The sequence below is a fragment of the Parasteatoda tepidariorum genome, chromosome 7 (genome assembly GCF_982258835.1).
Source record: "Parasteatoda tepidariorum strain Cologne lab strain chromosome 7, Ptep-v5.0, whole genome shotgun sequence".
NCBI classification, from domain to species: Eukaryota; Metazoa; Arthropoda; class Arachnida; order Araneae; family Theridiidae; genus Parasteatoda; species Parasteatoda tepidariorum.
In genome coordinates, this window is record NC_141761.1 from 22442851 (window position 1) to 22468273 (window position 25423).

At 27.0% G+C, this 25423-nt stretch overlaps 1 protein-coding gene across 3 annotated transcripts in view; it reads right to left on the bottom strand.

Annotated features, from left to right (window-relative positions):
* LOC107454550 (Exchange factor for Arf 6) overlaps positions 1–25423 on the bottom strand; it is a 104390-nt gene that overhangs the window by 18154 nt on the left and 60813 nt on the right. For all 3 annotated transcript variants that reach the window (XM_043051857.3, XM_071183713.2, XM_071183712.2), the window contains 6 exons: positions 14212–14272; positions 11163–12838; positions 8913–9106; positions 5133–5191; positions 2519–2652; positions 467–560 (listed from right to left, as the gene is read on the bottom strand). In XM_043051857.3, coding sequence (XP_042907791.2) covers positions 467–560; positions 2519–2652; positions 5133–5191; positions 8913–9106; positions 11163–12661 — 1980 coding nt within the window. In that variant the 5' untranslated portion in view covers positions 12662–12838; positions 14212–14272. The remainder of the gene's footprint in view (positions 1–466; positions 561–2518; positions 2653–5132; positions 5192–8912; positions 9107–11162; positions 12839–14211; positions 14273–25423) is intronic.

A 25423-nucleotide genomic window follows, 5' to 3' on the forward strand; every position in this document is an offset into this window, starting at 1 on the left:
CATAAATTAAATATTAATTACAACTCATATTGAATTTATTTTATTAAAACAAATTCAGTCATTTAATCCTATTTAAAAACAAATAAATGAATAATGCTTAAGCAAATGTATACAAAAATAGAAAATGATATGCAAATTTGGTCAATATTAGATAAACAAAACTAAAATGAGTGGAAAAAGAGAAAAATTTTTTAAATAAACTAAATTTTATCAATTAATTGTTTGTGGCTCCTATATATATATATTTTCATTTGTTGTTTTTCCTTTCATAATTCAATGAGTAAGTTGTGTATTGAGAAAAAATATTTATAAAAACTTGCTTAAATGTAAAAAATTCAGTAGGTTAGAAATAATGTAAACAAATGAAACAATTTATAATAACATTTTAAATGCTCACTGATAATACAAATGCAGTGCAAAATTTTAAAAATCAAACTATGATCAATGGAGAAAAAAAAGTTTGTACTTCTAAAAACGGATTATGACAAACAAAGCTCTGTCTATAGTCATTTGATGAGTTTTTTACTTTCGACGAGATTTTCTTGTCATCTTCCTCATCCCTACAAAGAAATGTAATCAAATTATAAAATCAGCATTATGTCAATATATTGTTAAAATTTCGGATTGGTAATATATATATATATCATATGAAAAAATTCATCATCCAATAAAAAACTATAAAACATTTAAAAAAAAATAACAAACTTGGAAGTTAGAAAAAACAATATTTATATAATATTTATCAGACATGTAATTTCTGAAAGAAGAAATTATCTGAATTTTTTTTCTCTATGTACTTTTTTTCCCATCGTTTTGCGGATTGTTATATTTACACGAATGAATATGGCTATTGAAAAAATTTACATAATATTCCTATTTTTGCACATCGCATAAAAAAAACAAGATTTTAAAAACTTCAATTTTTAGCAATAACTGAAAAAATAGAATAATGATTTAATTAAGCGTAGTTATAACGAAATCGCACAAATCGGACGCGTCAAAAAGGGATCAATTTAATGTTTGTTTCCAGATACTTGCGGTATAATAAATAATATCTTATTAAAAACATTGAAAAAATATGCAAAAATAAGTATATAGTGATAACTGCCGAATAATTGATAGAAAAAGAGTGGAATTATCACGTCAAACAGTGAGTACTCTAAAGTAAGTGATTTTAATTTCCCGTATCATAATAGTATCAGGATGTGAAAATCAACAGCATTAGCTGTAAAAAAAAACTATAAAAAAGGCGCATGGATTTAGTCCAAATCGATCACATCAAAAAGTAACTACTCAAATGTGCGATTCAAATTCCTCGCTTCTTAATAATATCGTATCAAAATTACAGAACTTAAAAACCACGAGAATATCGACAACAATAAATTTGAAAATATTCATCGAAAAAACAGTAGTATCGTCGTATCAAAAAATGACTTATAAATGTACAGATTGAATTTTGCTTGTTGTAATAATGTATATAGAGGGATTTTTCAAAAAAATAGAGAAATGCTTAGCATTTATAGCCAATAAAACGATTGAATCATTGCATGGATGCTATGATAAGAAATTATATGAGATTCGCGGAATTCCGCGAATTAGTGGAAGATTCACATGCCTGATTCATTTAATGCTTATTTACATGCTGCCTCATTATCACATGCCCAATTTAAGAATGAATCACGTGCCTGATTATAATGGTAGGATTCTATACACAGATTGTTTTACTCCATTGATAGTTAAAATTTGAAATAGAATGAAGAATAAAAACCAAAGAAAATTCAATATTTTTTACCAAAGTTGTTTTTGCACAAAAGTAATTAGTGGAAATGAAATAAAAAATTAATTTTAAAACTTGCTGCAAAATTTTGTTTTTGTAATACAATTGAATAGCTAAGATGCAAAATTTGCTGCTAAGTGAAAAAATAAGGAAGTGATAAAATTGGAAAACTAAGAATTAGCTAATTAAAATTTAAATAATAAGCACTTGAAAACTGAAAAAAAAAACAGTATTAAATCTGATCAAAGCAAAAAAAGTGAATAAAGCACACAAAATACAGAGACTTATTATAGTTTCAGTTCTCTAAACATGAACCTTTCTCTGTGTCTAAACATCAAAAAAAATTCTTTTTCTTTTAGGTGAGGAAAGTTGAGGAAAGCTATTGAGGAAAGTTCTTCTTTAGAAAACCAGATCTATAGTAAGTCTATTCTGTACTTTATTTGTGCTTTATTCACATTGTTTTTTCCTATAATGTATTCTGAAGTAAATTCTTTTTAAAGAGAATTATTTATTTCTTAAAATAAATAATACTAAATTATAATTTTAAATAATTTTAATTTAGTCCATACTCGAAAGTTAATGTTTTAACAAATTATAAAATCTAAAATAATCCACAGAAGATGCTTTTTAATACATATATCAGATATGAAAGTACTAAAAATATTTATGTTCGGTTTAAACCATTAAAAAAAAATCATACAAAAAATACATCAAAGAATTACGTAATATGAAATTACTTACAAAGCCCATTCAAGTGGATGCGTTTTAATTGAATGGTACAAAGTTTTCAAAACATCTCTAGGATAATTTTCCCCATCATTGAGTTCTGCTAGATTTTCAATAAACTCTCCACATACCATTTTATGTCGTATATTCTGAATAAAGAAATTGTTATTGTAATTGATATTTGGAAATAAAATAGATTTAAATTTAGTGAAAAATTGAAGTATTACAAAATTTACAACTGTTTGCAATATTATTAACATAATTTCAAAATTTACAAGATTTAAAGCTAAATAAAATTATTAAAGGTAATCTAAATTTATTAAAAAAAAGGTAAGATATTAAATCTAAAATTTAATACTAGTTTTTAACTGCAAAATTTGGACTAAATTTTTTTAGCGATAAAATACTTTGATGCTGAAACCCTTTTAAGCCATTTTGATTTAATAATTCCTGAGAAAAAAACATGCAAGAACTAATAATAGAATTAGGCATTACTGCCAACATGGATAAGAAAAAATCTTAAGAAATAATACAAATTTCTTAATAATTGTTGCATAATGAACGAAATATACACAAAGGATTTTAGAGATTTTTATAGTAATCAAAATAGAGAAACTGCAATATTTTCCACTTATGGTTGATATTAAATGAACTTGAAATGTTATGTGTTATGTTTAGTCAATTTCAATAAACTCTCCACATACCATTTTATGTCATATATTCTGAATAAAGAAATTGTTATTGTAATTGAAATATATTGGAAATAAAATAGATTTAAATTTAGTGAAAAATTAAAGTATTACGAAATTTACAACTGTTTGCAATATTATTAACATAATTTCAAAATTTACAAGATTTAAAGCTAAATAAAATTATTAAAGGTAATCTAAATTTAGTAAAAAAAAAGGTAATATATTAAATATTTGATTAATAATATGCATTAAATACATCAAAGATAGTTAAAAAAAAATAATTTAAAAAGGGAGCTCTGGATAAAAATAAACAGAACATTTTAGAACAAAAAAAGTTTTTAACTAATTTCTATAAATGAGACTCGCTACATTATGTATTAGTATATTTAAATCTTCAAGCAAGCAATAATCTGTGTAAAAAATGCTATTTCAATATAGATTTTTTCAGGAAACTTACTCAATTTTAAGGAATTTTCTAAAATGTACAAAAACCAAGAGAATTTTCATTAAACCAGTAGAAACAGGCAAAATCCAATAGTCTACTGGAAAATCCAATAGAGTTGATAGCTATGATTAGGGTAATAGGTTTTTGCAATGATATATTGTGAAGAAGTGGTAGAATTATTAATTTTGCAATTAATGCTAAAAAATGAAATATTCATTCCAGGATTAAAAATGGTATACAAAGACTTTTTACAGGACATTTAAGGAGAAAATAATGAAAATTAAAAAATGAAGTGTAATCAGCACTCAAATTAAACACTAGTTTTAATAGTTTTAATATATTTTGGTAAAAAAAGTAAATGTTTTGGTAATTAAAATTAAATGTTTTTTCAACATAATTGATTAACTTTAAAAAATGTACTATTTACATGTCATTTTGCATAACTTGGAAATAATTTTGTATAAGGAAATTGTAATATTGTCAATGTTGTGATAAACTTTAGAAAAATGCTGACAGATTACAAAGAAGTTAATTAAGCATTAGAAATTTAAATGGAAATTTTTTTTATAAATTTTAGTAGTCAAAACAGCACAGACATATTGATTGTATTTAATAATCGATGATTAAAAGTTTAAGATCTCAAAATTTTTTTTTAAAAAAATAATACTAATTATTATTATAAAATAACCAAAACAGTTCATGATATAAATAAATAAATGCTTAAAAAAGGAAACAGGTCTCATATTTTTCAGTCTATAAGATAGTTTATATTTTTATTTTTCATAATACGCAGAATTATTTTTAAATCAACATAAATGTTAAATTGTATTACTTATGAAAAATAGAATATTTATTTTGCTGACATAAAATTAGGATTTAAAAAATAAAAATTTATTGTTGTAAATAATATTAAAAAAAATATTTACTTGAAAAATTCCTTAAGGTGAATGCTTTAGATAATAATAATAAAAAAACTTTAAAGTAGATTAACATCGCAAAAAAAAATCCAAATAGATCTCCTATGTTTGATACAAGCATATAATTTCATTGAATGAGTAAAATTTAATATCAATCCAATGAATTTTTAATAATTAATAGTTTGAAGTCACGTGTCTGATCACAAGTCCTAATTAACAGAATTTACCACATGTCATGAACAGAGTTTATTACATGCATATGGAAGTATGTTTATTTTTTCTTCAATTGCATAGATCAAACAAGTAATTGTAATCAAGATTTAAGACATAAAAATTAAGAATTGTTATTAAAACAGAAAGTACAATTTTTGCAATCTATTTCATTTGTTCCACCTTAAAAAAAAAGAAATATATATTTAAACAAAGAAGTATTCATAACAAACTAAACAAAACAAATTAGGTTAGAGAAGATTATAAAAATAGCTGCATTCAGAAATGTCACTGATTAAAGAAATAAATATAAAGAATATTTAAGTCACCCATAAAATACTGACTAAGAAGTTTTTTTTATATACCTCTCCATGCAAGTCTGAGTTCAATAACATTAAAGCACAAGTCAAAGTATGAACAGCATCTATAAAGAAAAACGTAAATTTGTTAATAGAAATACATCACAATGAAAAAATATTTTAAAACAAATCAAAATTTACCACTATACATTTACGTTAGATTAAAAATGTAAAAGATTTTCCAGAAAAAAATTCTCAGTATAAAATAAGAAATTTTAAATAAAAAACCTTTTCAGTAAAAATTAAGATTTCAATTAATGTAAACTACTAACAATACAAATATTGTCCAAAAAATGACACAAAAAATCCTCCACCGTGTCAGTAACTTAATAAACAGGGACTAGAAATTCAAACAATTCTCCATCAGGGTATCCACAAACACTCAGAAATTTTATTCCCAGACTTTTCAGACTGAGTTTATCAAATTTCCATTTTTGAAGCTGTTGGCAGAACTGTTGTGCTAATTTTCCAGTTATGTATTTAAATTAAATAATGCAATATACTTATGAGTGTCAATTGAGTGGAAAATAAGAAGTTGTTGTTTAAAAAAATTACTGCAAGACCAATTGTATTGAAACAATGATCAGACATCTAGATATCTCAAATTTAAATTAATTAATTTTACACTGATTTGAGATATTTTAGTTAAATTCCCTGATTTTTTTTCAGATAGATAAAAATCACTGACTCTACCCTGTTATGTGGCCTCACTGCTCATAAGTGACCAAAAAAAAGCCGTTTTAACAGATTCTGGCTAATGCAATTTAAAATAATAAAAGAACGTCATCCTGCTTGTTTTCTTTTTTAAAAAATGAATTTAGAGATCAAAAAAGCAGTTACAAATATCATGCTGAGATCTGATGTACACCATTTACAGCTGTACAATGGATAGTATGTTAATAGGATAATATGTTAATCAAATTCCTTTTTATGGAATTTGATTAACATATAATTAACATAACATTACAAATTAATAAGGAAATAATTTTCATTTGTGCTTGTTTCTTTTTTTATACTAAAAAAAGAAAAATATATCATTTAAAATTATTCAAGGGAAAAGAAATGAGTCACAAATTTATTTATTTCCTGAAATATGCATATTAAAATCAGCATTTTCTTTGGCTGTTAGTTGAATGAATGGAAAAGTGTATAATTAATTCTACACATATTCAAGTTTGAAAATTTTTCCAGATATACACTTTGCAAAGTAATAATGGAAATTCATTTTTTGATACATTATAATGTAACATATTACTTACATTTTATACATGATTTAAATTTTTGTTTTTTTTTTAATGCAATTGTGACTTTTTTGCAGCAACATGATGAAACAAATCATGTCTTTTTTCTGGGATGATGTTTGCCTTTCAATACAGAAAGATAATACTTAATATGTAGAGACATAAAAAACAATTCACTAGTATATAAGACATGTCAACTTGATTCCATCTTGAGGTACCTTTTTGATAGATGAAGGCTGACATAGTCATTACTCCCTTCAACATATTTCCTAACATTTAAAAACAAAATAATTATCTTATTTAATCCTTTTTCAATAAATACAAATCATAAATATAATCTGTAATATTTTTATTCCAAAACCTTGCATTGATTGCAGAATAAAATCTATTTTCAGAAATTCCCTTTACATCTGCCTAAAACATTAGTATAAAATTCAAAAACGGTTATATGGTCATTAATGTTTAGAACTCATTAAAATTTATTGATATTTTTCAAGCTTTCTTTTCCTCCTACACATTTGCATATGTAAGGCTAAAAAAAAGAGCCTTGGTAATAGATTAAATCAATTAATAGCCAATACATGAATTACGTAACTTTCATTGGCGGAAACTATGTTAACGCACACATGCCACTTGCATTTTTTGATTTCTTGATGGTCTTGTGGGGCTTAGCCCAGCAACCTTACTCACCGGGCAGCTTTCAAAATTTATTATTTGATTAATTTATGTGTTCAATATTAATTTATATGTTCAGAACGCAAAAAAAATAAATAAATGGACCACCCTTAATAACTATTTAATAAAAAGATCGGATCTTCAGGTTCTAGGACTCAATCTTAATGGTTCAATGTCAAATATGCTAAATCATCATTATATAAAATATCATCTGAAATATGCTCATCAATAAGAGCAAACAATAATTTAAGTTATAATATCAGGCACAAAACGCACTTTTTCTAAATAAACATAACTTCTTTTCATCAGATTCAGATTTTTGACCCCAAAATATCGGGGATAGTCTCAATCTGGAAAATATTGTCCTGATAGTTTCGTCAGAAGAGGGGTCCGAATTCTGGAAATGTTAATTTAATTTTTTGCGTATTTCGCTATATCTCGAAAAATTTTTAAGTGCGTTGAAAGTTTTTTGTACACAATTATAGAATTCGTTAGTCCAAAAATAATTCCTAGCAAAAAATATAATTTAGTAAATATTTAATATTTTATTTAGCAATAATAGAAAAAAATTAAATTGTAAGGTATACAATTTTTTACATCATTTTTAAGTAAGTAATTTTAAATGGAAAAATACAAAATTCGACCGAAATCGGTTGAATAGTTCTCGAGAAATCAAATTTCATCTATACCACTTTTTTAAAATTCAATTTCTCAGGAACTATTCGACCAATTTCGCTCACATTTAGTATTTTGCCATGTAAAATTACAAACTTAAATATGATCCAAAAAAACTTTATACCCTACAATTACATTTTTTTTCGATTATGATTAATTAAAATAATAAATATTTAAAAAAAATTTTTTTTTTGCATGGAATTACCTTTGGAAAAACGAATTTTATAATTGTGAGCAAAACACTTCAAATTCGCTTAAAATGTTTTCGAGATATAGCGCAAAAATACAAATTAACATTTAGGGATCCAAACTATTGGGACCATATTTTTATTCAGAGAAAGTACGTTTTTGTGTACATGGTCCATGACCCATTTTTTCCATGGAATTATGTTTGGATAAAAGAATTTTAAAACTGTGTGCAAAATTTTTTCAATTAGCTCAAAAAGTTCTGGAGACATGGCGAAATACACAAAAAGTAAAATTAACATTAAGGGGTCCAAACTTTAAGTCACTTTCCTGACCAAACTATAGGGACCATATTTCCCAGATTGCGGTTACCCCCAATAGTAGGTACATTTTTGCGTCTGATTTCGTAACTTAAAATATCGTCTGCACTAATTAATTAGCATATTTGAAATAATCTCTTTAAACCATTAAGATTGAGTCCTAGAACGTGAAGATCTTGATCTTTAGATCAAAAATTATTCAGGGTAGCCCGTTTTTTTATTCTATTTATTTTTTTAGCACATTATACAATTAATTTATATGTACTTTTTACTTTGGAGCTCCACATGTTTTCCAAAATAAAACTTTTTTTTTTTTTAATGTTTATCAAATCTGATTCTTGGAATATGGACATTTCAAAATAAATTATCTGACTTCTTCAACGGAATTAAACACAATCATTGAATCTTTTCTACAGATAGTAATTCCAACATCATTTTCAACAAAACTCCTTGATAAGGTTGATGCTATGCATTTTTTCACATTGAGAAAAAAATTGCATTCTACTTTATGTCGAACTATAGATGTGTATCAATATTCAATATACAAAACCATTTTTTTAAGAACATCACTCATTTCATAAATAAAAATCTTCTAAATTCAAGAAGAAAAGGAAAAATAAATAATTTCAATTATTAAGAAGTGAGACAATAATAAAATCAAAGTTAAATCTGAAACAAAATTTACAAACCTTGTGATTTAAATGAGTTGGGGTTGCAATCCAAATACCGTTTAGAGAAGTGGACAAGTACTCTTTCACGTTCTTGTGTTTCCCCAACTAAACAAAACTGATTTAGAAATTTTCTTAATGCAATATCTAAGCCATCTTTGGTGAAGTCAAAGAATTTCAAGTATTCTTCTGCAACAGCCTTACTGAACTCATTGCTGCAACAAGATAGAGTAATTTCAAACATTAATATTTAAATATTCTGTATTAAAAATGCATTCACAACTTTATCGTTCAACTTATGCTAGCTAATTGAGTAATTAATAAGAAAAGGCAAGCGACTTGAGAATATTAAATATTTAAGTGATGCATAAATTTCAAAGCATAAATTACAACTCATAGGTAAAAATATAAATTTTCTTTAATATTTTTTTAATCTAAAACTTGTCTAATACTTAAATTTATTGAATTCTTTTAGTCTTAGTATAACATAGAATTGCTATTTTAAGGATAAACAAAATAAACTTTTAAGATCTATAGATAAAATAAAGAATAATTTTATTTTTTAAAAGAAATGTTTTTTGTCTAACTACATATAAAACTAGAATTCTCATTAGATTTATTTAAAAACTATAACTCAATAAAAATTATTTTATTTCATTTAGGTGCATACCGTTTTAAAAATTAACGTATCATTTTTTTAAGAAGCTGGTTGAATAAAAGATAGATTCTTGATTTTATCGAAATTTTCAAGAATATGTTCTTTATGCAAAAATTATTGGACGCACATAATTTGATTTTATTTTAACAAAAAAATGATGGAAGATCAAACTAGAATTCTCATTAGATTCATTTAAAAACTATAACTTATTAAAAATAATTTTATTTCAATTAGGTGTATACCTTTTTAAAAATTAACGAAGCATTGTTTTAAGAATCTGGCATGGTTAAATAAAAGAGATTCTTGATTTTATTGAAATTTTCAAGAATATGCTCTTTATGCAAAAATTATTAGACGCACATAGTTTGATTTTATTTTAACAAAAAAAAAAGATGGAAGATCAAAACTGAAGGTCACCAGGTATTGATTCAAATACAGCTACATTTTGCTTTACACATAGCAATACTTTTTTGTGCCAAAAGTATATTTTGTGTTCCACAATTTGCACGCTAACTATTAGGGCATAAATACATTTTTTTCCCAATGCCCACCCGATTGACAGGTTTGATGGCCACTCTTTCAGAGGCACCACATTAGGTGGACAAACATTGCTCCCACAGTAAGGATAGATATTACAGAGAATGAAAGAATATCCATGCCTTGTCTGGGATTCGATCCCAGGATCTTCCTGATGTGTGGTCAGTTCCCTTACCACCACACAGTTCGGTAATCAGGGCAATAGTTGAAACAAGAGCAAATCCATGGTGACTGACGTTGCATTTTGATATGTTTTCTTATTTGTAAACTTTTTTTTTTCATTGATAAATATTTAGCATTTTTTAATCATATAGAATGTTTTTCAATAGCCTAATATTATTATGCATGTAAGAAAAAGAGACTAATATTATAGATGTTTTACTTAAAATAAAAATATAAAATGTTACTAACATTACATAGAAGGGACACAGATTAAAACATATTTTATTTCAAATTCTCCTTTTTCAATAAATAATAAGATTATTTTTTTAAAATCTGCTTAAAAAAAACATCAAATTAATAGTAGCATACATGAAATGACAAATAGAAATAAACAAATAGAGAAAAAGCTCTTGTGACTGATGTTTCAAACACAAACTATATAAAATTTTAATAAACATTTTTTACTATCATTACAAAATAATCAAAAGCTATAATTTTTGGCTTTTATATCTAAAATAGTTAATAAAAAAACTGAAAAATTATTTTATAGAGAGAAGCTATTAAATTTTTATATTAATTTATTATTTATTTATTGTATCACGAAATTTCCTTAAAGGTCTTTCAAAATTTAATGAAAGGTTTCTTCTGGTATTTTTACCATCAAAAATGGCAGTAATAAAATTAATTCTCAGATCTTAAGCACTGTACAAATATTTAACTTTGACATTATGAAAAACTAATTCATTCAAATTTTAAGGCAACTCCCCAAAAGCTGGAAATTGTTTTAAAAGTTGAAATTAAAAGTAGAAAAAGAAAATCTTTTTTCATTATGAAAAGTATGTTAACATTAAATAGAATACTGTGCCAGATTAAAATCTACTAGATAATGTATTTAAAAAGACAAAATAGTTTACTTTTTTGAAAGATGCCTTGACACATCTGTTTTCTTAAATCCATCTAAGCTGTATAGTCTCTTCGCTAATCGAATAGCAGAAGGTAGATCCACAGCCTTTGGACTATAATGAAAACTGTGCAAACTTTCGATGTCTGATTCATCATCAGTTGGTGGAGATTCGCTTCGTTTCGTTGAAGGCTCAATTACATCATCAGCTTCAAAAGCAGATGATATTTCATCATAACTCTCAGTCAACTCATGATATGAGAGATCTGCAAATGTACCTTCTGATCCAGGAGATGTGGGACTATCACTTAAGTCAAGCTTTTCTTCTTGCACTTTTGGCACTGAAAGTGAGCTACTGAAAGAAGTTGGCGACTTGTCAGATGAAAAAATTGAAGTAGGTGGCTGTAACTTGTTTTTCTCAGAATAATTGCACGTTAAATTGAGCTCTATATTAGATAGTACTTGTTTATTAGTTTTGTGCAATCCTTTGCCTTTGTTAGTAATGTCCTGAAACACATCCAAACCATTTTCTTTTTTATCAGTCTCAATCCAACCATCATCTAGATGTATATCTTCGGGTGATAAGCTTTCTACGGGAGACCCTAAATCCGAATCTGTTGCTTTTGATAAATCTGTAACATCATCCAAACTGCTAATTGCAGATATCTGTTCACTAGTGCATTCACCATCACCACTATCTTCACTATCTCCGCGAATGGTAACTGACGAGTCAGATGGAATAATTTCAGAACCAGATGATTCACTCAAAGAATCAGCAGGATGATGTCTGGAAGATTTATTTTCCCCTACCTTAACACTAGCCTTAGAACCTGTTCTATCACTTGAACTTCCTGATAAATCACTTTTTCTAGAATTTTGTTGCTCATCAGAATTCCTAGATCCAAGCGACACATCACCAGGACAAGAATTACCTAAACATTCATCTTTATCTAACTCAATAAATTCATCTGCTTTGGTATCTAATAATGTATCAAGGGATGATGCCAGCTCATCCTCAATATCAATATTGACGGTGGTTAACGATGATTTTTGAAGATGATCTTCACTTTTTGAAGTTCTTACAAAACTAGTGGAATAACTAAAAGGCAGTTTCTTCTCAATAGTAGGACTATGAAAAGAAGGCAACTCTTTCTTCACTTGTTTATTTCTAACTCTCTCTGTTTCTTCAGGGCTGGCAGGAGTTGATCGACAACTTGAGGCAAAAAACTCCAGCTGATTTGTTTTTGTACCAACTTTTGAAGTTTGAGTTGACTCAGAGTTTAAACTAATGTACAGTTCATTCGGCATATTGTAAGGATTTTTACCAGTGTGAGTTCTTTTATTGCAATATAAATCCTCACTATATTCGATGTTATGACATTGACTGTTGCTGTCACATGGTACAGAGTATCGGGAACATCTTTTTGATTCATCATTTAATTTATCTAATGTGTCAGAGTTTGATTTCACATTACTACCTTTTATAATAACATGACTATCACATCGTTCCATGACCTGCAAAAAATTAAATTAAATGCAGATCAATTGCACCTCACAGGCCTTAAAAACTTTTCTGTACCACATTTAATGTTAGTAACAAAAACTTTAACCAATGTCATCTGTATCTGATAAACTTTCAAAAAGTTTCATTGCAACTTCAAAGTAGTTTCCATGTCTTACAAAGGATACCTGTAAATGTAAGAAAACCTTGTATAAATTAAATATAAAAAAAAATAACGATTTTTAAGCAAAATATATGTATTCATAATAAAAGGATGTAAAGAAAGAAATAACAAAGATCATAATAAAAGGAGTCAAAATAAAATAAAATATATAAAATTGCCTCAAGTCTCATATCTAAACAAATTCAGGCAATTTTTTGCACACTTTTCAAAAAATATTTAAAATGATGTTTTTCGTACCTGAGTATTGATAAATTAAGTGTAAAAAGGAATTTGCTTGGTAATATGGTTTTCTTGACACTCTACAAAAATTGCAGCTAATTTTCAAAACATTAAGGTTCAAACTGTCACTGTACTAAGCATGAAAATGCACTAAAGTTATTCATCGAACTTTCAGTTTTATTCTATTTTACTGTACTAAAAAAAGTTAATTGTCATGAAAAAGCAAATTAAATTTCTTAATTACACTTACAATGTTAAATGGTTTGGAAAATTCACAGTGAAAAAAAAATAGGTATGATAAAAAATGCAAAACGAATAAAGGAAAATCTTTATTATAAGTGTAGTAACCTAATGATACATTAAATATAATCGTTTTTGAAATGAGAACCATGTATTTGAAAGTTAAAAATAATTTATTGTTAAAATATGTACACTCATTCATTGCAAATTGAAGAGACACTATTTCCAAAAGGACATTATTATTACTTTATACCTCAATAAGCACTCATTTAATTTTCTGCTCTAGCGCAAGTCGTGCATTTTATTTGTAAATAAAAAAGGAAACTAAATTTGATAGATATCTGACAACTATAATAAGGTTGAACTTAGACATGATATTTGCAAGAATGGTTGCGGCTTTGCATGATTCTAGTTATTAAATTTACGAAGATGCAATTTTCGATACGTTAATTTTTTTTAAATTTATTTTATACTTTAACAACAAATAATAAAATGAAGTTTCTTTAACATTTCACGGTAAAAATACTCTGAAAATTTTTTTTTTTAATATACTTGATTTGTTTTTCCACGAATGCGATATATAAAAAATCTTCTCAAGTCGCGGAACAACTTATCAGAATAACCCTAAATTATCTCTGAAATTATGTATTGATGATATTTTAGATTTATAGCACTTAGGCAAGTTGTAGCAAAGTTTTGAATAAAGCTCATTAAGTTTAAAACAAAAATATATAAAAAAAATTAGAGACAATCAGTAAATTATGTGACAAAATTAATTTTCAGAAAAAAAAAGCAAAATACTGAGACAAGTTTGAATAAAGCTCGATGCACGGAGCAGGCATAACAGTAAAATGAAAATTTTAAGAATATAAATAAAACTGTAAGCATATGGTAATTATTCGAACAAGAAAACTTTACCATAGCTAAACCTCAATTTTCCATAATTCAGATTGTACTGCACCAGCTTCATTGATAACACCTGAAATAAAATTTTATATTCATTACTACAGCGTCACTTCACAGAAGAAAAAAATCATAAAGCATAAAAATCAGTTTATTTCCATCTTACTAAAAAATGTATAAACACACAGTCCATAATGCATATTCATGATTCTCTTAGGGCGTATGAAACATTTAAAGGATATGAGTAAAACAAAACACAAGAAAATATATTTTCAATTTTCCAAATAGATTTTCTCCCACTTCGGCCAAAAAAAAAGTTTAGAAAAAAAATGCAATATTTTTAAACTGAGAGTATTATTGAGATTAAACTTAAGTTTGAAAGGTAAGATAAAAATATATATAAAAAATCTTTACTCGTCAAAAATACACTGTCAAGGAAAAACTTTTATTGTGTGGAAATACTCTTCGCATTTGTCAAGGAATAAAAATAAAAAGTAGGAAAAAAAGTTAAGAAAAATAATATGACAAGAATTCAAAAATCTTCGAAACATTATAAATGATTAATAGTGAAAAAATTCGGCGCAAGTCAGAGAGAAAATATTATAAAATAATATTGAAGATACTTCATGAGAATAATAATAATAAATACTTTAAAAAAAGTATATTCAGCCTAAATCTATCTATTCATCAACATGCCTCGGGTATTAAAATGAGAGAAGAAGAATAACTTTTCATAATTAATGGTATCTCTTGAAAAACAACAGTATTGTATAGTTAAAATTATTTCCAAATTGGTTTAAGGGATAATTCGTCACTTAAAGGGAGGCACCAGCCAAAATTTCTTCGAAAAATAATAAATCAATGAATGAGAGATTTTGTAAAAGCTTATACAGGGTGCGTAGCCAAATCTTTCAATAAAAATAAGCACCTTTTAAGTACTTTTTAAGCACTCCAAAAATATTTTTAAGCACTAAATACATTACCAAAATACAAAATAATTTCCATAGACTTAACAGAATCATGATAAAACAACCAGTTTCTGACAAAGAACTCTATTTCTTGATTATATTAGCCATTAAAAAATGATCGAGAGATTTTTCGGTTCGATTTCAGAGAGTGGAAAATGAAGCTTGAAATTGAGAATATTATGCAAGATGCAGCGGAGTTGCACATGCGGGCTTTGCTGCTTTCATACGCTATTGGACCGACGGTACGCAAAAATGGATTGTGCTTGAATGAATTGCGAAAACGTTGAATAGAACAATATGGAAACCACGCTTTTGCGTAATACGACATGGTAAAGAAAAAAAATCGCCTTTTCGAAAAGGGAAAATTGAGCACTTTTTAAAAACACCAAATAAGAAAAGCACCTTTAAGGCTTTTAAAAAACAAAAATCGAAAATAAGCACCTTTACGCACTTTTTAAAAACGCTACGCACCATGTTATAGTGTTTAATGTATCATGTGTTAAAGAGATTATCTTAACTTTATACTTTAGCAGAAGCTATCGTAACCAATACAGAATATATGAAAAAACAAAACTTTAATCTCATTTTTCAAGAAATCATTATTTCAATTAATTTAAAGATCTCAGAAACATGCCAATTTGGAAGGCAGCATAATTTAAATTTTTTAAATTTCAAATGTAATTTTCAAATGGCAATCTTATGGAAAGGAAGAGGAAGAAATCGGCTTATATCCTATTATTACATGATAATTTTGAAAAAACCAATTTATTTTATAAACCTTCCAAGAAATGTTAATATACAATTGAACTAAGGATTAATATCACAAATCATCCAAATTAAAAAGTAAATTTTAAATTTAAAATAAAAAGTTTACAAAAATATACATATAAGCAAAAACTTTCTTGTTTTGTTGAAAAAACTTTCCAATTGTTACTATAGAGACTGAATTAGAATGTATGTCACGAAATTTCAATTAAAATTATTTTCTTACAACACCCGTGAATTCTTAGCACGTCTTTGTCTAAAAGTCAAAGGAAATAGTCATCTAAAAAAAGTTAGTTTTATACTTGTGAAATAGTAACTTTACTCCAGACATCACAAAATTTTATTGCTGAAGACAAAGTAAATATACATCAAGTATTTAGCCCTCTGAAACCTTAAAAATCTAATTCATTCATGGATACTTCAATATGAACTCATTAAAAATTTTAATAGGTACTAAATATTAGCCACAAACTATATAATTTAAAAAAAAAATTTGCATCATAATTGCGGAGATGCACTAAGTACGGCCTCACAATGGTCAATATGGAGCCATTAGCCTTCCAATCAAAATTAACTGGAAAAGAAATTAGCATAAGAAATGTTATATCCTTTTAAAACGAATTTCAATAAACTTAAAAGGCAACGCTAAAATCATTACATTAAAATTCAAGGAGTGAAAATCGAAACAAATCAAAAATCGAAATGTCAGTAGACTTTCCAATTTTAAAAAAAATATTATTTACTAAGAGGCTTCGCCCCCTGCTCGCTGGCGCTCGCCAACCCCCGCAACTGCTTTCGCAGTTCATTTCGGATTGCTTCGCAATCCGATGCTCGCTTTGCTCGCTCATTGGATACGTTCTTAACGTCTAGCTTTTGTATAATTTTTTGAACACTGAAGTTCCGAAAACTTTTCACTGTAGAAAATTTAATCCTGTGCATTTCAATATTAATTTGAAATTGCAAACAGTTCACATATTTTTCTTAATCACACTATTCTAAATTTCAGTTGTTGAGAACTGTTGTAAGTTTTGTTTTAAAGTCTTTCACACCAGAGGGCTAAAACCATGTGTTGTAAAACAATATGAAATAGTACTGAACGCCGGATGTAAAGCATCGGCTTCGATGAAGATAATTTTGTGAGAATTTTTTTGATAATTCGGTGAGAATTCATCCGATTAGACATATGATATGCTCACTACGTGCTCTTTCGCGCCGAAGCCTATCAATTAAAACGTATTAGCATTTTATATAATATAGATAAGCCATATGATGCTCACTACGTGCTCTTGCGCGCCGAAGCATATCAATTAAAAATGAAAACTGTTGCCGACGCGAGAAAAGAAATATCATCGGTTTTATTGATGCATACGTACGTATTAGCGTTTTATATAATCTGGGGTGGCATTATGTTGAACGGGCGGACTGAGCTTCAGATCTTCGACCGAGGTTCTGTAACTGGAGACCGCTACTGCAATGAGGTAATCCTACCCCATGTGCGTCTGTTCCGTGGGGCTATTGAACCAGACTTCATTTTTATGGATGACAATGCCTGGCCACACCTTACTGCTAATGTTCAAGAGCTACTGGAAAGTGAAGGTATCACACGAATGGATTGGCCAGCTTACTCTCCAGGTCTATATCCCATAGAGCATGTGTGGGATGCATTAGGGAGACATCTTGCGACACGACAGTATCCTCCTGGTAACACCCATCAGCTGAAAGATGCGTTAAAGGAGGAATGGAGACGTTTACCCCGAGAACTCCTGGATAATCAGGTGCTTAGCTTGGAGAGACGATGCCAGGCAACAATTACAGTAAGGGAAGGGCATATCCCTATCCCATACTAGGGAACATCTGCCAGTTGTACTTACGCTTCTTCAGGCAATCATGTGTAACGCCACTACATGTCAAATAAAGCCTTTTTTTGTTCCATACCCTACTTTAAGCTTTATGTTCATTTCTGCGCCATTATTCTTTTACCATCGTTTAAGTACAAAATAATGTACATCATATTCAAATTTCATGTCAATCGGATGATTTCTTGTAGAGTTATGACAAAAAACGCACTTGTTGCTTAAGTTTTGCACACCAGTGTAATTACTAAGTTTTCAAATCACCAAATCATCCAAATTAAAGCAAAAATATTAAAGGAAAAAAAAAAATCAAAAATTTTTTTAATCGTAAAAACTCTTTCATATTGGTGAATTTTATCTCGTTTTGTTTATAATCATGCTTTTGAGACCTGTTTCTAAAAAAATCTGAATGAAGAAAAGTTTGCAGTAATTGAAATTTAAAAAAAAGTTGAAGTTTTGTACTAAATGACCAATGCATGGTAAAAATAGTTCGAATATAGTGATCTTGACTATAAAGTGCTGTCCGCGATCATTAGTCGATGACGGTTGTTAATATTTCTGGGTTAAATTAATTCGAGTTTATTTAATTTGTTTTTTTTTCTTTGAATTAGATCAAATTTAGTTAATTTTTCCTTTCATAAATTGAACTTCCAAAAACACATTTTGAGTTATCTAGTAAAATCATTAGAAAGAAATTTTAAAAAAAATATTATTTACAAATATTAAGTTTTTTAAATTTTTTAATTGTGTCGGTATGCATCAGTTGAATGCATGTTGTTAAGAGTTGTTGATTGTTAAAAGTTGTTAAGAGTTAATTGATGTGATTCATGTTGATTGTCATGTCATTCATGTTGATTGTTAAAAGTTAATTCATATCGATTCATTGATTACTTACTTTTTACAGAGAAAATAGATTTTCAAATGTTTAAGACAACATACAAAACTGAGTATATATATAGTGTATATATATATATATATATATATAGCTATATAGATATAATGGTGGCATTTATATGTGAATTTAAAAGTGTGAGAAAGCGTTTCGTTTTGAATAATAAATTAAGAATAGGATTTACAGAAAAGGATTAATTGAAGCTTTTTATGTTACGCACAATATATATATATAAAGTGAAATATTCCTGTAAATATTCCCATAAAGTACTAAAATGGAATTTGGCACATTTTTGTTTCAATGGGACCCCATATGTTATCTGGAGATATTTTATTCCCACGTTCAACTTGATTTGCCTTAATACAATGATTCATCTAAAGGTCACAAGCATAAAAATAGTCTCAGAAAGAAAATTTCATATTCAATTTAGCTCAAGGTTAAGCAGACACTCAATTAGTACATAATTAAGGTCAATCAGGGACAAATTTTCTCTCATTAAAAGCAATCTCACCATCTTATTCTTACGAAATCCAATGAAGTAAGCGTTGATGCCTCAAACTGCAATGGCATTTTAATGGAACCCCTTTTTAACGATATTGAATGACTGGAGAACGATTACAAAATAATCTAAGGCTTAATACAAGAAAAATCTATTTCAAACTTTTTTCCTTTCCTCCAGGAAAAAACCTATTTCAAACTACTGAAATTGAATTCTTATACAGCTCCATAAAAAATTATTGCAATAAGTATATCCTATTTGCGCAAACCTGAAAATAACCACTCGCCACGTGGCGCATCAACAAAAAAAGTGGCGCCATTAAAATGCTAAATGTTACCTCTCATTGATCCTTGAATCCATCAATTTGTGATGGAAAGATTCGAATGGAAGTAGAGTACTTTAACAATTAAGAAGAAAAATAAGTAGTAATGAACGAAGTAATGAAGAAAAATAAACTCTTTTTACATAACATGTATTTTTCCTCTCCAAATATTTTTAAATTAAATTTTTTTAAGTCAATATGTTGAACTAAATTTCATCATATATTTATTGTTTTTTTATTGTATTTTTATTGTTGAATTAACTTTTTTCATAGCAGTAAATTATTTCTGATGTGAATTTTTTTCCGTATAATTTTATCCAAGCAAAAAAAAAAGTCAGCAAAAAGTGGCTATTAAATGAAAGGACCTTTCGATAAACAAAGAAAGTGGATACTAAGGTTAAAAAGTGCTTATAGGAGTCTATCGGTTAGTGGCTACTAACTGAAAATTTAAGTTTTTAGGTCTATGTTCGCTGCATAATAATAATTCAAAAAATCGATACTGTTCGTTCTTTCAAAATTTGACTTCGATTGCCCATACTGTCAAAAAGAAGTGACCATTTTAAGCTATTTACAACAATGGGGTAGCTAATTACAACGAAATGCAGCATTGGTTATTCTTACACGAAGCTAAAGAAATAATGCTACAGGCATTAAACTGACAGGAAGTACAAGGAAAAATAAACATTGTTAAAAAATGATAATAAAAGCAATTTTAGGACGAAAAAAAAAAGATAACCAGAGGTAGAGAAATAGACTGGGTTAAACTATGAAAACTTAAGAACAGAATAAATTATTTCCAGAAAAATGCAAGAAAACTGTCAGCTCAAGTAAACAATGCATTTTTATTATACTTTCAAAATTGATATATACTTTACTATCTCTATTTTCTTTCATTGTCTCTTATTTAAATTAATTTCTCTAAAAAGTACAAAATAGCTATAAAAAAAATTTAAAAAAAATTTAATTATAATATATTTTAAGAAAATATACGGCGAAACAAAAATAAAATTGCAGAATACTAATTTAACAAATGCCATGATAGATGAAAATGTGCTTTTAACGTACAAAATGTTTCTAGCGTAAAATTAGTTTTCAAAAATATGTTATAAGAAGTAACCAAAAGTCAAAGTAAGCAAAAATACACGTATCTAATTACTTCATTTTAAAGTCAAATAACCTTTTTGCATCAGACATAAAGTTTAAAAGCTTAGCATTTTTAACGAGTATAGTAATTTTTAAAACTAAGAACGTTTTAAGGTATTTGGCATTTTATTTTTTTTTTCGAAACTGAAAATTGTTTTTTACTCATTAATCGTAATACCTAAGACGCAGTAATCTAATAGTACAAAATGCACTTCTACTCTTTTTATATCAAAAAGCATGAAAATAATGTAAAAGTCAATCAAGAACGTTTTAAATTTTGACTTATTTACAGAACTTGTAAGAAATAACTATTTTAGTTATTATTCATGCACACAGAAAAAGTTTTGGAGCAATATAATGAGTTTATTATATTTATATTTACTTCGCTCACCTATCCTAGTGGTTGTTTCTCATTAATTCTCATTGTTTTTTGTTAATAGTTACAAAAAAATTTAATCATTATAATATTTTGTGAACGTAATATGTCAATCGTAATGAAATGGACGATTACTTGGATTAAAAAAATAATCATCTGTACTTGAAGAAGAAAAAAATACGAAACAATATTCGCGAAAAACGCACAAACACATTGTAATAACTTTCGATCAAATTGGAATTTCAAAAATAATCTCGCGTTAAGTCCACAAACTAATATGGTCCTTTCAGAACGTCACATTTCAAGCTTTTATTTGCATTTTTTAATGACTGTAAATTGCACCGCGCGGTATTTTTTAATTTGAATTTCAATAGTTGATCATTCTCGAACTAATAATCAAATCTTTTTTTTTTTTGTTATTATTATTTTTTCATAGAACTCCTTGTAATTTTTTCCTACACAACTTTGTAGTTTAGAGTTTAAGAGTTCTATAGTTTTTGTGGTTAAAAGCAAACTGAAAAAAGCAAATAAAAAGTAGGGAAATTTTAGCAAAAGAAGCACGTAAAACTGCAATAACTGTGACCCAAATTTGAATTTTTTTTTTTTTTTTTTAAAAAAGAAAAGTCGTGTTAAGCTCTTATAAGTGAACTATCTTTTTGAGTCCCCATTTGTTAAGGAGGTTTACTTAAGAAATTCCGTACGCGTATTCAGACACGTGGAGGGCAAAAATTATAATTTTTATGCGAACATTAATGGGTTAGGAAGCGCTACAACTGAAAAAACTGATAATTTCTTCTTGATTTAAAAAATTTTTAATGTGAAAAAATTAAATAGGTAAAATCTAATAAAACAATAACTTATTACAGCAAATAATTAAAAATAAATAAATAAATAAAAAGAACTTAAAATAAAAATTTTAAATTTTTTTTTACCATAATAAGAAATAAACTAGAGCGTTAATTACATAAGATTGTTAATTTAAAAAAAAATTAAAACGAAAAAATTAAATAGGGTAAGAATATATATATATATATATATATATATATATATATATATATATATATATATATATATATATATATATATTCATGCATAAGAAAAATTGCACACATTTACATAGATCCTAATAACTAACATTTTCCTAATAACTAGTACTAATTTTTCCAACGTATATGTTGTGCACAAAAATTACGAAAACGATATAGTTTAATATTTGATTTTCATTTAATATATTATTTTTTATTAACATTGATGCACTCACGGCAAGATATAAAAATAATTGATCTTTGCAAACTATGTCGCTTTTTCCTTTGTTTTAGACATCAGTAAAATTCTATTGTTAAATTAAATAAAATATACATTTGAACAAAGCCGCAACAAAAGAGAAAGAAAAAAATTCAAACAATAAATAGTTAAACAGATTTGGTCAGAGACTTTCCTTTTTAACTCCGTCCCAAAAATAAATGCAATACTTTCAAAAAGCAATAAAAGCATGTAAAAAAATAGCAATAAAAGCAAATAATAATTACTATCTTTTCTTTGTATGTCTTATTTTTTTTTAAGCAAGGACGTAAATAGTTGTGTTACTAAATACATAGATTAAATAACTTTTTTTAGAATGAAAATTATTTAGCTTCCAAATTTCAGTATTTTTATCATAAATACGATAAATGTTCTCAATAAAAGCAGCTATTTAATTAAATAATTAATATCAGAAAAAAATCCGAAGGGATGTTTTATAATTATTAAAGGCAATACTTGTTGGAATTGATATAATAATTTGAACTAGTTAATCAAAGAAACTTGTGCACATATAGACAGATTTCTTTTTAATATAGAAAACAGAAACGGAATTAATTAAGAGCTTATTTCAAACTCAAAACTAATCTCGCAAATTAAGAATTATGTAACCGAAAAAAATGTTTGCTTTAGAATAAAAAAAAAATAAACTTAATTTATTAGCAAAGACAATTACAAGAGTAAATAAAACTATACAAATATACGTCACTATATTAAAATATTTAGTTATTTTTAAATAAAAATGAATATTAATACATGAATGATTTCAATAAATAACTGGGAAAAAAATTTCATATAGTACATAATAATTTAACCGAATAAAAAATAGCTTAAAAAAGAGTTTTCAGGTTTATTTTTTATTTCATTATTTTAGAGCCAAGTGAACAAAATAAGCAAAAAACGCAGAAATGGGAATTAGAAAAAAATCGTATAAATCGCTTTTTTCTTCTTCATTCAAGCTCGCATCTTTCTGGAATTATAAAGCACACTGGACTAAGTTACTTCGTCAATAAAAAGCTTTTTTTTAAATCATTTATATTTTAATGAGATTTTAGGATTTTAAAATTTAAAAGAAGTCGATTGTATTTGTAAGCCTTTTTATAGCTTGCAGAAATTTCTGGGAATAACTGTTCTATTCGCAGTATTTTCAGGGTAGGTATGATTTTAAACATGATTTAAATCGCGATATATATCACTAGATGTTTAAAAAAAATTTATTTAAATTACTAGATTTTTTTAAAAAGAAAATCATTGATATAAGCCATACATATTTTTTTGACATTATTATTTCTAAATACATTCTTAAGGATATAATTTTTGCGGAATTTTTTTCCTGATCTAATCAACTATTCTTTATTTGATATAAACTAATAAATTGGTTCATAGTCTTAACTAGTTCATGATGGTGTAGAGCTGCTCATGAATAAAAATAACTGCGTTACATTTACAAAGTAATTATTTTTTGATAATTAAATACTAATGTTACTGTCTTGTCAAGTATTCTGTTACAATATTGTTTGTAAAGAATTGTTAACACATTCATCAAAACTTTGATTGGTAAATGCGGAAAAAAAATCAAAAGAAATATTTTAATAAAATTTGTTCTATGCTGATTCAAATAAAAAGTATTCGATTTATATAACATATTAAAAAAAAAACAAGACTAAAAAATCATGAGTTTCACCGCTGTCCTCTCTTACCTATGCCACTGGAATTGTGGACTCAAACCCAGAAGAATGTGGAAACGCTTAGATTTTTTGAAAGGATGTTGCTAAGAAATATACGTGGAAGAATAAAGGAGAACAGAAAACGGCAAAGAACAGACTTACAGTTACACACTGTCCATGAAGAGCCAATCATAAAGTATATCAAAATGAAAAGAAGAGTAATGTTTTAAAAATTAATTTTTTGAAATATTCAATAGACATTGTCATGAATTAAACTGCAGATGATTCTGTTTTCTTTTCAATTATTTAAAAAATGACAGAAAGATGTTTGTTAGTTTACAACTCATTTGTATCAAAAACAGGTCGTAAAAAGGAGTTTTTTATGTTTACTTATCTTCGTACTTAAATGTCCATGCACGTTCTTAAATGCTTATTCATCTTTGATTAAATATTTCAGGTAAGTATGGCTACCGTGAGCTACGTCACTGAATTAGATTTGAAAATACTATCTGACCCTCATGTTTTTAGAAATCTGAATGAATCAATAGTAATTGAAATTTTTTAAAAAATGAGTTAAATAGCAATATGCGAATTCATAGAGGAAAAATGCGTGATTATGGTAAATCTTGACTGTAATGAGTTGGCCATCTAAGTAACAAATTAGTAAGGAGGAGCATATTTAGTTAGTTTTAGATAAAATTTTGCAACTCACCCCTTTTTCATAAGTGGGACAATAATAATAACTGTATAATTTTGAACACTGGATAATTTTGAACAGTCGATAATTTCAAACAATAAACACATTCAATTATAACTAAACGTTTGGTAAATAGTTCAAAAAAAAAATTTGTATATCCAAAAATGTTAGTTAAGTTTAAGTGCAAGTAATTCATTTTAAATTAATTTAAAAAGAGCTACAAAATAATCGCTTAAGTCAAATCTTCGCGTTGTTTAAATGATCATGTGCGCCCACAATGCAAAATTTGCAACTTGTAAAACTTTTAAGTAATAAGCTGAGTCAGTAGGTTAACGCGGGCATTGAAAAGCCGTGATTACTGCATGAAAGCACCCAGTATCTAAAAAAAGCAAACAAATCAAACCGGAAGTCTTGCAGTCCTTCTGTGACTCAGCTCAGCTTTGTATAAATTAAGGCTCCTATACTCTTAATTCAGGGGCTCTAGTATAAATCAATGCATTCGTGTCATCAAGAGGAAGTTATAAACACCTCTTATTGTACTGTCATCTGCTGATAATAGAGATAACCTCCGTCAGGAATGAGGTGAATACGAATGTAAACAAATTTCTACTTTCAATAATTAATCTGACAAAATTTTTAAATTAAAACATTATAAAAACTACAATAAAAGAAATTGTGATCGTTATTTGAAACTTTATCTATTAAGTATTTTAAATCAACAAATATATTTATGTTTATTGTCATGT